At 43.5% G+C, this 16791-nt stretch overlaps 1 protein-coding gene across 1 annotated transcript in view; it reads right to left on the reverse strand.

Moving 5' to 3' along the window:
• Window positions 1-15604, reverse strand: part of LOC106576364 (membrane-associated guanylate kinase, WW and PDZ domain-containing protein 2-like) — a 271642-nt gene extending 256038 nt beyond the window's left edge. The window contains 1 exon segment of the mRNA XM_045699968.2: window positions 15070-15604. Within this exon segment, the coding sequence (XP_045555924.2) occupies window positions 15070-15367 (298 nt within the window). The 5' untranslated portion in view covers window positions 15368-15604.
• Window positions 15605-16791: the final 1187 nt, after the last annotated feature.

Consider the following 16791-nt stretch of genomic DNA (forward strand, 5'->3'; position numbering starts at 1 on the left):
TATTAAAGCCCTCAGGGTTCTATCCAAACCGACAGTATTAAAGCCCTCAGGGTTCTATCCAAACCGACAGTATTAAAGCCCTCAGGGTTCTATCCAAACCGACAGTATTAAAGCTCTCAGGGTTCTATCCAAACAGACAGTATTAAAGTCCTCTGGGTTCTATCCAAAGGGAGGATGTTTCTTAGAGGCACCTGATTTGCAGCCGGTCGGAGGAAAGGGAGTAGGCCCCATCTCTCTCTATCTCTCTCTCATCTCTCGATGGAGGATTAGGACTGGCCTGTGTCTCAGTCAGTGCCACTGGTTTTATTTAAGGAGCTCTCTCTCCCACTGACTCTTAGAAAGCATGAATAATGTCGGTGTCTATGGGTCCAGGATGGCAGTGAGTCAGTCCCCCCTCCCTGTCCACCTTCCCTTCTGGACTGATTTAACACGCCGTTCCCTGCTGCCTCTTCTCAGAAAATAGGATGAAATATGAAAAGGGATAAAGAGAGAGCGAGAGAGAGGGAAAGAGAAAGGGAGAGAGACAGTGAGAGAGGGAGAGAGAGACAGTGAGAGAGGGAGGGAGAGAGACAGTGAGAGAGGGAGAGAGAGAGACAGTGAGAGAGGGAGGGAGAGAGACAGTGAGAGAGGGAGAGAGAGAGACAGTGAGAGAGGGAGGGAGAAAAGAAGCTCTTTTCCAAGGAGTTGAAACGACTGTGCTTAACTATGGGCTGAGGTGAGGACTTAGGATGACCTCTCTTTGCGGGAGAGAAAATGGAAAGAGGGAGAGATGAGAAATGTAAAGATCGAGAGAAGAGGGGACAGAGAAAGCTAGAGAGATACTGTACTACTAGCAAGTTAAAATGGAATTGAGTTGTAGGGCTAGACTTAACTATCCTTCACACGGGCAGTGTGGGATCTATACTGGGCAGCAGTAAATCAATGTTCCCCCGCATCTTCATAGAACAGATCTGCCTCTACCTGAAGAAAGCAACTCCGTCCGTTCCTCACTCTCTTTGAGTTCGCCAGCTTGCTCGATCTATGAAGCACACAGGCGCACACACTGTTCCTCACTCTCTTGATGTTTCCCATCTCTCTCTCTCACTCTCTGAAACACACACACACACACACACACACACACACACACACACACACACACACACACACACACACACACACACACACACACACACACACACACACACACACACACAGAGAGAGAGAGAGAGGTGAAGGTAAGCTTCTGTTTGCTGTAGCAGCCAGTGGCCAGTCCATCCTAGTTCTCAGATACACAGCAGCTCCCCAGCCTCTCTGAATACTGTGGGGCTTCAACAGTTCACTTTCCCAGTGATTCAGCATGAACCGGTGCAGGCTGTGGGGTTTGCAGAATATTCTCTACAGTCTCTTTCTCTCTGTTTTATAAGTAAGCTTCTCTCTCTCTCAACCCTCAATGCTTTTCTCCAAGATTCCAAAGGCCTGTGTTTCCTGTATGCACGTTTTGTCATTGCATTTTACACTATACTGTATAAATGTTTGGTTGCCAACCATTCAGAGCATCTGTAGATGGTTAAAGAGTTGCAGTGTAAAATCCTCTACGTCTTTGTGATTTATGATTCCTCGACGGCGCTGGGTTGTACGCTAGCTACTCTCCTACTATATAATCAACACAGCACATTGACAGAGTGCCAACACTGTTCCTGTAGGCAACTTTGATTGGCATCGATAGCGAGCCAGCGCTTTGACAGCCCCCGGAGAAACCATGCATTTACTGCAGGCAAATCCCCGCCTCGGCCCGACACTTTGATTTGTGTAGAAAAGATGACAATCTCCTTATCAATGGGAGGGAAGGAGGGATGGAGGGAAGGAGGGAGCCTTCATCATCACTAGATGACAAACATCACACGGGGACATATTTACGGCTAAGCTACTGTTAGTGTGCTGCCTCACGTCTCCACACTCGACCAGACTCTGTATCAACATCAACGCATGAAGATCACAACATATTGGGGCTTTCAATGCATAGCGGGTATAAGTAGATGTGTTTAGGGTTTCTAAAGAGGTATGCTTTACATTCCAAAGGCTTCTGCTTTTATGGTTGCACATATGAAATACAGCCCTTATGAAATGTTGCTCCCAATACTGAAAACAACTCGTCCAGTCTAGGCCTGTTCAAGTTCTGCTTAAAAGGAAGTTTAGATACAGTACAGCGTTTCCCCTACACTCTTAGAAAAAGGTGCTATCTAGAACCAAAAAGGGTTTTTCGGCTGTCCCCATAGGAAAACCCTTTGAAGAACCTGGAACCAAAAAGGGTTCTACCTGGAACCAAAAAGGGTTCTCCTACGGGGACAGCCGCAGAACCCTTTTGGAACCCTTTTTTACCATTAAAAACCAGCCTAGCTAATCTACAGGAAACACTGCTAGATCCAGTCTGGTGGTTGTGAAATATCTTTATGGTGGAGGCCATGTCCTTGATCAAGGATACCTACACAGCCCTGCAGTCAGATGCTCAGCAGGAGGAATTGATACTGCCAGGCACACCCACGTGCCAGTCAGCCAGGCCTTCACAGTCCCTGGAGAGAAACTACTGCAGCTCATCCACTGGCTGGTATGCCTGGCTGGTAGTGTTGAGCGATTAGTGCTTTTTGAGATCAATTCGGCTTTGGTAAGATGATAGAAAAATAATCACGACTTTCGATCTCGGTTTTGTGAAATTATTTGTTTTACATGAAATGCACTATGCATTATGTGGGTTGAAGGCTGTAACAACACTGAATAAAACAATACAAGTCCCATGATGGTAGTGACTGCCCATTACTGCTTATCACTTATTAACCATCATTTATTCACATTACTTTGCTTTAATAAAATACACACACATTATATATATATTTGCTGACTTTATTATTTCATTCCAAGTCATTATCTCATCTCTATAGAGCTGCTGCCTATGCTGTCTGACAAAATCACTATTTTAGTAGTTCTTCAAAGTAAATAAGGCATACTTTTATGACTACTGAATACCAGCTATCAATCACTTTGATCATGTATTTTCAGGCTCCAAAAGCTCAAGGCTTAAACTGAGTGTACAAAATATTATGAACACCTGCTCTTGCCATGACATAGCCTGACCAGGTGAAAGCTATGATCCCTTATTGATGTCACTTGTTAAATCCACTTCAATCAGTATAGATGGAGGGGGGAGACATGTTAAAGAAGGATTTTTAAGCCTTAAGACAATTGAGACATGGATTGTGTATGTGTGCCATTCAGAGTGTGAAGGAGCAAGACAAAATATTTAAGTGTCTTTGAACGGGTTATGCTAGTAGGTGCCAGGTGCACCGGCATGAGTGTGTCAGAAACTGCAACGCTGCTGGATTTGTCACGCTCAACAGTTTCCCATTTGTATCAAGAATGGTCCACCACCCAAAAGGATATCCAGCCAACTTGACACAACTATAGGAAACATTGGAGTCAACATGGGCCAGCATCCCTGTGGAACGCTTTCGACACTCTTAGAGTCCATGCCCCGACGAATTGAGGCTGTTCTGAGGGGGAAAAAAGGGATTCAACTCAATATTAGGAAGGTTTTCTTAATGTTTTGTACAATCAATGTATGTCATTTATACTCTGTCTTTCAAACATCATCAAAGTCTGATCCCACATTCACTACTTAGAGATAGTCTTAAAATATCCCCTTCAACTGTGAAACAGAGATGGCTTGTGGTTTCAGTTGTGGTTTGGATATAAATGGTTTGCTTCGGATGTGATTGTGAGCGCTCATATCTGATATAAGGGTTTTTGCTTAAAGTGTGTCCATTTGATTTGATATGATTTATTAGTACCCCTATTAGCCGACGCCAATGAGGACAGCTCGTCTTACTGGGGTCTGACACGTAACGAAAAAGACATGACAGACAAAAGACTTTACAATTTACATACGTTTAAAAACATGTAGTGTGTGTGTGCGCGCATCAATGTAATCATGAATGAGTAGATGGTATGAGTGTGACGTTCTATGGCATTAACAATCCAATACATCCAAATTGCCACAATGTATATCTTGAGATTGTAATACCAGGGATTAATGTGAGCATATACAGCATATGTTGGACCCTCTGGAAAACATACTTCCTGAATATAATACACCATGCCGTATCATTTCAATAATTCACTTATAGGCCTACATGTATCTAAGCCTACACATCTGATAGAAGCCCAGAGATTCAATATAAATGACTTCAGCTCAAATCCAATAAGCTATAGGCGAACCAGGGATGACCCTAATATAATATAATGTATCACAAGTACAGATAAGTGGTTTCATGATAGCACTGGTAACAACGCCTTCTGGTTTGTTCTCTGTGGAGCTTTAAAAGCCCATTTCCTTTAGCATCTGAGTGGATTCAAAATAAACTGAAAAACATCTCATAGAGACACTTCACAGAGGGTGGTTATGTCAAATAGAGTATGACAATGACATCCGGTGTCTCTGCTTAGCTTCCTTGGTAACAGACGCTGGTCAGCCACTATGTGTGGAGAACAGATATATTGCATCTGGCTTGCAGCAGTATCTGTGTCAAATGCCAAATATCTAGTACCGGTAAATACTGTAGGTACAGATGCATTTCATTGAAATCAAATCAAATGTTATTTGTCACATGTTTCGTAAATAACAGGTGTAGACTAACAGTGAAATGCTTACTTACAGACCCTTCCCAACAATGCGGAGAGAAAGAAAATAGAGAAATAAAAGAAAAGTTATCTAGGTCTGTCTGGATGAAGTACATGCTTAGGTTAGGTTATATGTTATGTCTCTTGGCAGTCAGAGAGATACTTTAAAACGGCTACTAACTGCAGTGTCTTGCAGAGTAACAGAGAAGTATTTAGCTCTTTTACTACAGACTACTTTACTATAGTCTCCAATACTGTGACACAGATGACGTGATAATACTGTCTTTTAACGCAGACATCTCAAAGCTGATTTCTACCATCTCTGGTGAAACATCTAACACAGACCCAACTCTTGTATTCACAAGATACACAACAGAAAAACACCCCACAATATCATGGACACCAGTCCCCGGTGCAGAGAATGCACAGTGGAGCTCGTCCATAGACAGTTCAGTGGAGGTTGATGGAGAGAGTTGGCCAGCTCAATAGGATGAATAAGACAGACAGGTCTGCTGTGGGAGTGTCTGGTCTGATGTATCACTACCTAGCTGTCCCCAGAGGTCAGGCTGGGAGTCAGACAGTGTAAAAACAGCACACAGTAGCAGGATGTCTCCACCTCTATCCAGCCTCACTGATTCACAGGTACGCTGACAACCCAAGGGGTTTGTGAGTGAGCGCACACAGGGCACGTTAGGATGCATGACTGAAGAGAAACAGCAGCAGAATAGTCCCAGAGGCAGGTAGGTGTGTGTGTGTGTGTGTGTGTGTGTGTGTGTGTGTGTGTGTGTGTGTGTGTGTGTGTGTGTGTGTGTGTGTGTGTGTGTGCTACTTACACACTCTCAGGTGAACTGGTGAACTGACAGTAATGATGAATTTGTCTGGTTCCAGAGTGACCGAGCGGACAACATGGTACCCGAGACATGATGCTAGGGTAGTGTTAGGTCCATCTCCACCCTCCACTTGAGACTAGAGACCAGTCCAGTCCACTCTCACAGGCATCCATCATTCAGTAACGGCACCACGGGCCAACCGACCTCAGTTCACCAACTAACTCACTCTCTCTTACAGCCACACTGTATAGCCTACTTACATACTGTATAAATAACATCACCCTTTACTTTATAAACAGACTGTAGCTTGCCAAGTCAGATATGCATAATGCCTCAAGATCCAAAATAACTAACATGCACATATCCAAAGTAATTATACAAGTAAGTCTGAACCAACTGTGCAACATATCTGTGTGCTTAACAGAAAGGCTGAGCTGCAACACAATTCAACGTCCAGGAGCTCAGACAGGCTGTGTATTCCTGTCTGTGGATGCTGTTACTAGTGGGGGAAAGATTTGACTCCCTGTGTGGGGCACGCGTGCTGGAGCGGTTGTTGGTGAGTCAGGTCCTCCTCCCTACTCTCCTCTCTCCTTCAGATAACATGCTCTTGACAGGTCAGAGCGCTCGAGGACAAAAAGACGGAGGGGTTTTAAAATGAAGCCGGCTAAGTTTATAGATGCCTTCTCCTTGCTCGGAGGGTAGTCATGGACATGGTTGCGTGTTGCTGTGCAGAGTACCAACGCTCCAGGAATCCACAGAGTCTAGAGCCCATGCCACTCAGACTTAATTAATTTTTCTAGCCAGGGTGCCTAGTGGGTCGCGGACGAGGATCACCAACGCCTCGAGCTGACCTGGAAATGTCTCCTCGTACCTGTGCCCAACACCTCTCTGGGAGGCCAAGTCTGCATCTTGGGCACTCAGCCAGTCTCTCATTAATCTCAGAACCAAATCTCATGTGCACGCTGGCCTGGCCAGCTACTCGATGTTTCGTCTGTCACGAGAAACTGGTGTCTCACTATGGTGCCATACAGTCCCACTTCCATACCCACTCGCTGACTAAGACTGGCTGAGAAGCAGAGCCTGGCTGTGAGGGAAAGCAGACTGGTTTGCTAAACCACAGCTTAGCCTCTGGAAAACAGAGCAGGAGTTGATGGGTTTAGTGACAAACACACAATCACCTTTACATAAGAGTACACTGCTAGTGTCAGTCCACTGACTGAGGCTATACCAGAATACAGAGCTGGTTCTGCTGCCTGCCAGTCATACCTCTTTTGTGTCCTTCTCATAGTGAAGATTCATTAGACCGCAGTTGTCTGAGTCTATCCATTCAATTTCAGGGTGTAACTGTCCTATGTTGGGTCCTATCTTGGGTAATGTCCCAATCAGCTGTAGTTGAGATATTCTAATTACATGCTGAGCATAGAGTTGATTGCTGCTGGCAATCTCATCTAATCCTCTCCTAGAGGACCAATGAAGACCTCAGATTCTCAAATGTAGTTGCAGTGTGTGTGTGTGTGTGTGTGTGTGTGTGTGTGTGTGTGTGTGTGTGTGTGTGTGTGTGTGTGTGTGTGTGTGTGTGTGTGTGTGTGTGTGTGTGTGTGTGTGTGTGTGTGTGTGTGTGTGTGTGTGTGTGGACTGCAACAGGAATACTTGGGTTACTTACACAGGTCATGAAAAATGTACAGGGAATTGTGGGACCTATTTTCAATGTTTATTAAAAGAAAAATGAAACTCTGGCATTGGAACATGTAAAAAAAAACACATTTTCATTGAGTGCACACGGTGCACCCCCTACACATTTATATTACATATGTGGTGTTTGTGTCCAGTGGACCCGAGGGTAATAAAAGTGTGGAAAAGTGTGTGTGTAGGTGAAAACAAGTAAAACATTTTCAAAAAGGTTTGCTGTGTGCCTTCACTCTGACTTCCTCCTCCCTGGGCCTGCTGTTTCAACATAGCACCAATAACCTGTCTGTCTCCTTGCCTGTCTACCTGTCTCCCGCTTTTCTCACACTATTTACCCGTTGTAGTGTGTGAAACTACACAATGACTTGCGGGAACCTGCACAATGTTATTATAATACATTATTTTGATACATTGTAAAACAAAATCTGTTTTTTCCCCACACTCTACCCCAGCCAGGTGCAAATTGGGGGAGGGACACAACAAATAAATAGCTTTGCATGTGTGGTTCTTTACCACAATCAATCAGAATGGCAAAAATAATCTCTGCTCAGAGGGCCTTAGAAATAATTTTTGCAGCGAGAGATGCTAGTGTGGAAGGAGCGTCTTCCACTTTGAAAGAAAGAGAATTTTCAGAATATGAGGATCATGTCTCTGTCAATTCGGAGTCTGACATTGAGTTGGAAGAAGAGGATGAGATTGACCCTCAGCCAGCACCAAGATCAGCCCGTCAGCAGCCAGCCCCAGGACCAGCCCGTCAGCAACCAGCTCATCAGCAGCCTGCAGGAGGAGAAATATGGATGTCAAAAAATTGTGAAATTGAATGGTCTTCTTGCCCAAGGAATGAGCCACCCCGCATGGCTGCCAATGTGATAAGGATGCAACCAGGGCCGATACGGATGGCGGTTACTCATGTGCAGGACATAAAGGCTTCTATTGAACTGTTCATCCCAGACACCATCCAGAAAATAATTCTGGACTGCACTAATTTGGAGGGAAGGCGTGTTTTTGGAGAGAGATGGAAGGAGATGGACTAAACTTATTTGCATGCATACTTTGGGGTTCTTATCCTTGCTGGTGTTTTCAGATTCAATGGGGAATCCACAAAATCCCTGTGGGATGCAGAAACTGGCAGAGAACTTTTCAGTACAACAATGTCGCTGAAAAACTTCCACACTATTGCCAAGATTATCTGCTTCGATAACCAAGACACCAGACCAGCTCGGCGGCAGAGAGACAAGCTAGCTGCAATCAGGTCAGTGTGGGACAAGTGAGTGGACCGCCTTACCCTGTTTTACAACCCACGGCCCAACGTTACTGTTGATGAGGAGCTTATGCCATTTAGGGGCCGCTGCCCCTTCAGGCAGTACATACCGTTTAAACCCGCAAAATATGGAATCATCTGCCTGTGATGCTGCTTCATCATATGCGTGGAACTTGCAAGTGCATACGGGGAAGCCAGATGGAGAAGCCCCTGAGAAGAACCAAGGGATGCGGGTTGTCCTGGACGTGACACAGGGACTCTGTGGCCACAATGTCACTTTTTTACTTCACACAAGCTGGGACAGGAGCTCCTCAAGAGGAAGCTGATGATGGTAGGAACAGTACGAAAAAATAAGCCAGAGCTCCCACCTCAGCTGTTGAATACACGGAACAGGCCTATCAATTCCTCTAGGTTCGTGTTCACGGCCGACACGTCCTTAGTGTCCTACGTACCAAAGAAAGGCAAAAATGTGGTACTCATGAGTACGCTGCATAGGAATGAGAGAATCTGGCCAGGAACATCACAAACCAGAAATCATAATGGATTACAATGCCACAAAAAAATGGGTGGACAATTTAGACAAGCTGGTGACTGGCTACAGCTGCAAAAGAAGAATGCTACGCTGGCCACTTGTGATATTCTTCAACATCTTGGACATCTCGGCGTACAACGCGTTTGTCATCTGGGTGGCGTTGAACCCAGATTGGAATAGAGGGAAGCTCCAGAGGAGACGGCTCTTTCTCGAGGAGCTGGAAAAGGCATTGGTAAGACCTCAAATCCAGAGGAGGGAACATATCCCAAGGACCCCAGCTTCTGCAGCTATCGTGAGGAGGATTCAGGAGGAGGATGCTGGTGCCCCATCACCCCGACCCACAGAACTAACAACTCCAATACCGGAAGTAAGTGTGTGTGTGTGTGTGTGTGTGTGTGTCCTACCTTTGCCTGCTGTAACTACACTACCGTTCAAAAGTTTGGGGTCACTTAGAAATGTCCTTGGTTTTGAAAGAAAAGCTAATCAAATTGATCAGAAATACAATCAGCCTCTGTACGCCTATGTCGATATTCCATAAAAAATCTGCCATTTCCAGCTACAACAGTAATTTACAACATTAACAATGTCTACACTGCATTTCTGATCAATTTGATGTTAATTTAATGGACAAAAAATGTGCTTTTCTTTCAAAAACAAGTACATTTCTAAGCGACCCCAAACTTTTGAACGGTAGTGTATGTATGTGAGAGTGTGAGTGAGATGTTAGTAAAATTCCTGAACTAAGTGTTTTCATCATTCTAGATTGCAGCTGGTAGCAACAAGAATAAGCGCTGCGATGTGTGTGGACCCAAGAAGGACAGGAAGACACAGTTCACATGCATCAAGTGCAAGAAATACATTTGCAACACACACACACAGTAAAACTCTGTCCCTCATGTGGTGTGTAGACCCGCCTTAATTTGTGTTCAATGGGGCTCATTTATCATTTCCATAAAATACTGTATGTAAAATTTGTCCTTCCAACTTGTTCAGTTCAAAGCAATACACATCAATAGTGATGAAAACATATATATACATATACATATACATACATATATACATATACATACATATATATACATACATACATACATACATACATAAATACATACATACATACATACATACATACATACATACATACATACATACGTATTAACCATGTATACGGTCTATATTAACCATGTATACGGTCTATATTAACCATGTATACAGTCTATATTAACCATGTATACGGTCTATATTAACCATGTATACGGTCTATATTAACCATGTATACTGTCTATATTAACCATGTATACGGTCTATATTAACCATGTATACGGTCTATATTAACCATGTATACGGTCTATATTAACCATGTATACGGTCTATATTAACCATGTATACGGTCTATATTAACCATGTATACTGTCTATATTAACCATGTATACTGTCTATATTAACCATGTATACGGTCTATATTAACCATGTATACGGTCTATATTAACCATGTATACTGTCTATATTAACCATGTATACGGTCTATATTAACCATGTATACGGTCTATATTAACCATGTATACGGTCTATATTAACCATGTATACGGTCTATATTAACCATGTATACGGTCTATATTAACCATGTATACTGTCTATATTAACCATGTATACTGTCTATATTAACCATGTATACGGTCTATATTAACCATGTATACGGTCTATATTAACCATGTATACGGTCTATATTAACCATGTATACTGTCTATATTAACCATGTATACTGTCTATATTAACCATGTATACGGTCTATATTAACCACGTATACGGTCTATATTAACCATGTATACAGTCTATATTAACCATGTATACTGTCTATATTAACCATGTATACTGTCTATATTAACCATGTATACGGTCTATATTAACCATGTATACGGTCTATATTAACCATGTATACGGTCTATATTAACCATGTATATGGTCTATATTAACCATGTATACAGTCTATATTAACCATGTATACGGTCTATATTAACCATGTATACGGTCTATATTAACCATGTATACGGTCTATATTAACCATGTATACAGTCTATATTAACCATGTATACGGTCTATATTAACCATGTATGCTGTCTAATATTAACCATGTATGCTGTGTATATTGCCTGTGGGCCCATCAGACCCTCGAACATTGGGTGGATAACAAAAACATGAACACCACACAAGGGTTAAAGCGCAATGGAAATTGAGTGCTCCAGCACGGCTAATCACATAAACTGTGCACATCACTACTGCAAAACAGAGATGCAGGGCTGTAAACCCATTAAACTAGAACTATTTAATGGCATCAAAGACCACAATGAAGGAGAAGGAAGGAATGTGTAAAGCAATAGTCTGCGGGGGAGGATGTGTTCGAGTTATGACCTTATTGAAGCATCACACCGTTCAACATGAGCTCTATTATTTACAACACCCTGATCAACCATTGGAGATTAACCAAGCGTGTAAACTTGTCAGCAATACTGCCCTTCAACTGGAAGGTAGAAGAAGAGGGAGAGTGACACTTTGGCTTCCTTGAGCTATCTAGGACAGGCAAGCCATTGGTTTATTGTGCTAAAATAGGACTAGGAGAAATGTATCTTTGCTTATAACACTGTCATGGCTGAGAATGATGAGCACTTTGGCTACGTTCAGCGGTGTCCCCAGCTCTCTTGATAAGAGGACTGGCAAGTGGCATCAAAACGTTCAAGGTCACTATCAGACTTGTGCCGCTGTGCTGTATATATTACTGTGTAATCTATTCTGAACGGGTAAGACAGTAGCAGTCGGGATAAACGGTCTTCCCTGCCAATCTGCATGGGGAATCTCCATATCATGTCATATCAGACCTGACACGCACCGTCTCTCTGGCATACCAAAGCTCTTTGGACTGGAAAGATACAAAGAGCTTCTAAATGGAACAGATCTGAGCCATCTGAATCATCTTCACTGAAAGATACAAAGAGCTTCTAAATGGAACAGATCTGAGCCATCTGAATCATCTTCACTGAAAGATACCAAGAGCTTCTAAATGGAACAGATCTGAGCCATCTGAATCATCTTCACTGAAAGATACCAAGAGTTTCTAAATGGAACAGATCTGAGCCATCTGAATCATCTTCACTGAAAGATACCAAGAGTTTCTAAATGGAACAGATCTGAGCCAGCTGAATCATCTTCACTGAAAGATACCAAGAGTTTCTAAATGGAACAGATTTGAGCCATCTGAATCATCTTCACTGAAAGATACCAAGAGTTTCTAAATGGAACAGATCTGAGCCATCTGAATCATCTTCACTGAAAGATACCAAGAGTTTCTAAATGGAACAGATTTGAGCCAGCTGAATCATCTTCACTGAAACATGGCCTCTCTACAACATAATGTATCAAGAATGCCAATACATTACAAGGTACAATTCATCTAATAAAAAAGCAATTGAATTAAAGTCATTAGTATGTGATAATTGAAAAAGGAGCATATTACTGTCCAATCAAAGTATGTCCACGTCTGTAATTAAAAGATAAATACTTGGCACAAGCAAAACCTTGACAAACAACTATAGCGAGAGAGTTATTAAAGTGATCCACATAAAGCCATGACAAAACTTCCACAGCTTGAGCAATCCGATGGGGACGTGTCTAACAGAGGAAGTGTGAAAATGACGTTCATACAGTATATCTTTCATTTGAGAAAATCCCCTGGGTATGACGTGGAACGGCCTCCCAATCACACAAAGCACACAGCCAAAGACTTTGATCCAAAGCTCCTTACAGGGTTTTGCTTATTTTTTTACCCCAAAGAGGATAGATGACAGATCTCTCACCCAGCCTGAAATGCAAGACATCCCATGTTATTAGCTCAGAGGAGATGAAAAAAATCTGTAGGGAAGGGCATAGGCTAGTCACTGTGTACAATGCAAATATAGGTTTTCCTGCAAGTGTTATATCTCTATAAGCTCTCTATCATAACTACTGTGTGCGTTTAAAGCCGCCCACAATCAGAAAGTAGGCCTATATTCAGTAAAACCCCATAGCCTATGCAGTTGAAAGGTTGGGATGGGGTGGGATTGGGATGGGGTGGGGTGGGATTGGGATGGGGTGGGATTGGGATGGGATGGGTGGGATTGGGATGGGGTGGGATTGGGATGGGGGGGGGTGGGATTGGGATGGGGTGGGGTGGGATTGGGATGGGGTGGGGTGGGACTGGGATGGGGTGGGATTGGGATGGGATGGGGTGGGATTGGGATGGGGTGGGGTGGGATTGGGATGGGGTGGGGTGGGATTGGGATGGGGTGGGATTGGGATGGGGTGGGATTGGGATGGGGTGGGGTGGGATTGGGATGGGGTGGGATTGGGATGGGGTGGGGTGGGATTGGGATGGGGTGGGGTGGGGTGGGATTGGGATGGGATGGGGTGGGATTGGGATGGGGTGGGGTGGGATTGGGATGGGGTGGGATTGGGATGGGGTGGGGTGGGATTGGGATGGGGTGGGATTGGGATGGGGTGGGGTGGGATTGGGATGGGGTGGGGTGGGATTGGGATGGGGTGGGATTGGGATGGGGTGGGGTGGGATTGGGATGGGGTGGGATTGGGATGGGGTGGGATTGGGATGGGGTGGGGTGGGATTGGGATGGGGTGGGATTGGGATGGGGTGGGATTGGGATGGGGTGGGGTGGGATTGGGATGGGGTGGGGGTGGGATTGGGATGGGGTGGGATTGGGATGGGGTGGGGGGATTGGGAAGGGGTGGGGTGGGGTGGATTTGGGATGGGGTGGGGTGGGATTGCGATGGGGTGGGGTGGGATTGGGATGGGGTGGGGTGGGATTGGGACGGGGTGGGAGGTGAAACTTCATTTTGTATGTATGTATTGATGTTTGCTGAAAATTATTATGACTAAATTTAAAAAAACATTTGATCACAATAAACGGTTCATAGTAGCCACCTTCACTTTCACTACAACCATAATGAGTCCAGTTTTCCACACAAAGGAACTCCCATAGGCTATATTCTCCAAGCATACTGAGAAGGTATGTTTTCTATAAGAGTCCCCAGAAGACTGTTGACCTTGAGGAGCCCAAAACAATACAAGGCTAATCACTGAATGTTACTGTTCAATAGCCTTGTCTCCTGATATGGTTTACAAATAATACACGGACAAGTAGGCTACTGTAGGATTCATATTGTAACTCCAAACAAACCATCTACAGTTGAAGAATCTCACAACAATAAGGGATACATATTTAATTTCACTATGTTTCCAAACCGTGAAGCCTCCTGACTTCAGGCGCGAGCCTGCATGGGCACATGTGCATCTAATGTAACCCAATCAGCACGTGAAGCAATTACTCGCGGAATGCATAACTGAATACTGTATCCATAAAAATAAAAAATACATCGCCCATGGCATGGGTGACTTATTTCTCATGCAACCGTAGTCAAACTTTAGTACCTTTTCCCGCTAAATTAAAGAAATGTGATAGTTATGTATTAGAATATATGTCCCTGAAAATAAATTATAACATTTAAATGTTCCAACATCAGAACTCACATGACTAAATCATGAAACAAAATGCCACACCCACACGCCTGACAATAACATTCCAGAGTGACATTCCACCCTGTCTGACAGCCAGGCCAACGACATAAATCCCGAAACATGACTCAAGGCAGAACATTTACAAACCATTCAAAATATGTAGCATATTTTACAAGATCATCGATAGCTGCCGACCGCCTCCGGGATATGCGAACTGAATCCGATTACACCTCCAAACATAACACACCCCCATTCCAGTCATGACACCAATTCTGCTACAGCAACATGAACTGTATTATAGAGAAATACAAGGAGCTGTGCTACAAAATAACCATCATTTGAATGTAACTTTGTTGCACGTCCGCCCTTTGAACACAATAGATCAGGATGCAACAAGAAAAGTTTGCGCTCCCTAGCCGCGTCTTCTTTCAACTTCGGAGATTAGTTATTTCAATATTTTTGGGGGAACAATAGAAATACGTGTCAAAGCATTTTTAATCAACAGCAGACAAAAGAGTGGATAAAAGAGTCGTGCAGACAGTTCACTCACCTTGTTTGACACACTTAAGGCGGACAGGGTCTTTGCTGTGTCTGACCACTGCATGTACGTCCCGGATGGTTAGTCCGGCCACTGGCGTTTCATTGACCTCAAGGAGTAGTTCATCTTGGGACAGTCTGCCGCTCTGGCAGGCCACCTTGTCTTGCTTAACCTCCCCAAGATAAGGGAACTGTCCATTCTCCGCGCCTCCCTTCAACTCGAACCCAAGCTCCCCTTCCTTATTCCTGCAAATGACACTCTCATAGACTTTGTTGGTCCAGTGGTTTTTCTTCTTCAGGCTTTTGGACATGGCTGAATAGTGGCTATCCCTTGAGGGCACCCATGCAAGAAATTATCGGTCCTGTCCTCGGGCGTCCCTGGTTTTAGCTTCCCAGCTTGATGTTATGGTGAACAGTTTCAACAAACGCCAGTGGTAGTATCCATGTCAGTACAGGATACACAGCAGCTGTCTCAGCCTGCGATGCTGTACTGAGCTCGCTAAACACACAGTTGCAGCCAACTGACCCGGATGTGATGTCTGTAGGAGGAGAGAAGGCAAGGCTCCCGAATCCGAAGCTTCCCGCAGAAAGGAAAAAATGAAGGAGAGAAATTAACGGTATTTTCCACTGGCATAGCCACACGCATCAGATCAGACTGGACTGGGAAGAAGCAGAAAGCAGCCGCCTCGCCTCCATCTCTCACAGACACATTTTCCGAGTTTTCATAGACATAGATACTTTGTTGCCGAAATTCCACATTTGTAGGATACAGAGTTGCCTATAGTGAAAGTGGCATTTAAAAAAAAAAGGATTTCTTCTGTATGCCCATTGTTCTTGTGTTCGATTTTGAAATCCATTTTAAGCAGCTACACTTATATATAGCCTACTTGTGTATTCACGATAATATCTACAACAAAAAATCACTGTAGGCTATTCAGTTCCACAATATGTATTTATTTCATGGTAATTACATTGGTATACGTTTAACAAGTTAAACAGTTCAAATTGTATGCTGTAACAACATTGACCTGCACTGTAATGACACTAACTTAGTTGTTATGTAAATACCTATTTATTTGCGCTTGAATAAAACAAAATGTAATTGCAAACACATAGTGTGGCACAATGGCCCTCCTGTCAGACACTCCTACTGTATGTCAACTATTCACATGGGACTAGTCCTCTAGTATGGCCATACATGTTTGAATGAGTGGAGGCCTTTTAGTTGATATTACAATTTAAAGGGTAGGCTACACAGCTACCGAACAGCACAAAGTTAGTTTCATACAATATTCAATACTGTTGTTGCAGATTTTTCCCCAGGCTCCCCTCTGTTTATTTAGGTTTTGGCTTGTAAAAGTTTTATTCACTTGTTTACTTATTTGTTTCCCCCAGTTAAAAAATGCATTATGGTCAGGCGACTCTTATGCAAACAGTCTCTGATTGCAGTCCAGGATGTTAGCCTACAAGTCCCTGCCACATAACCACACACAACCCTCACTTCACAGCACACCTTGGCCTGAATGTTACTGTATATGCTAGGGTTGATATCTGGCAAGACAGAACACATTTCAATACCTTTACATACTGGATTCTGATATCAAAATCTGAATCCATGCACTGGAATCTGATGCACCGGCACTGGAAATGTATCTTCATCATTTATGGTCTCTGTGATACTCTTTTTCTTGAATACAGTTGTGGCCAAAAGTTTTGAGAATGACACAAACATTCA

This window comes from Salmo salar, chromosome 17 (genome assembly GCF_965601325.2).
Source record: "Salmo salar chromosome 17, fSalSal1, whole genome shotgun sequence".
Taxonomy (NCBI): Eukaryota; Metazoa; Chordata; class Actinopteri; order Salmoniformes; family Salmonidae; genus Salmo; species Salmo salar.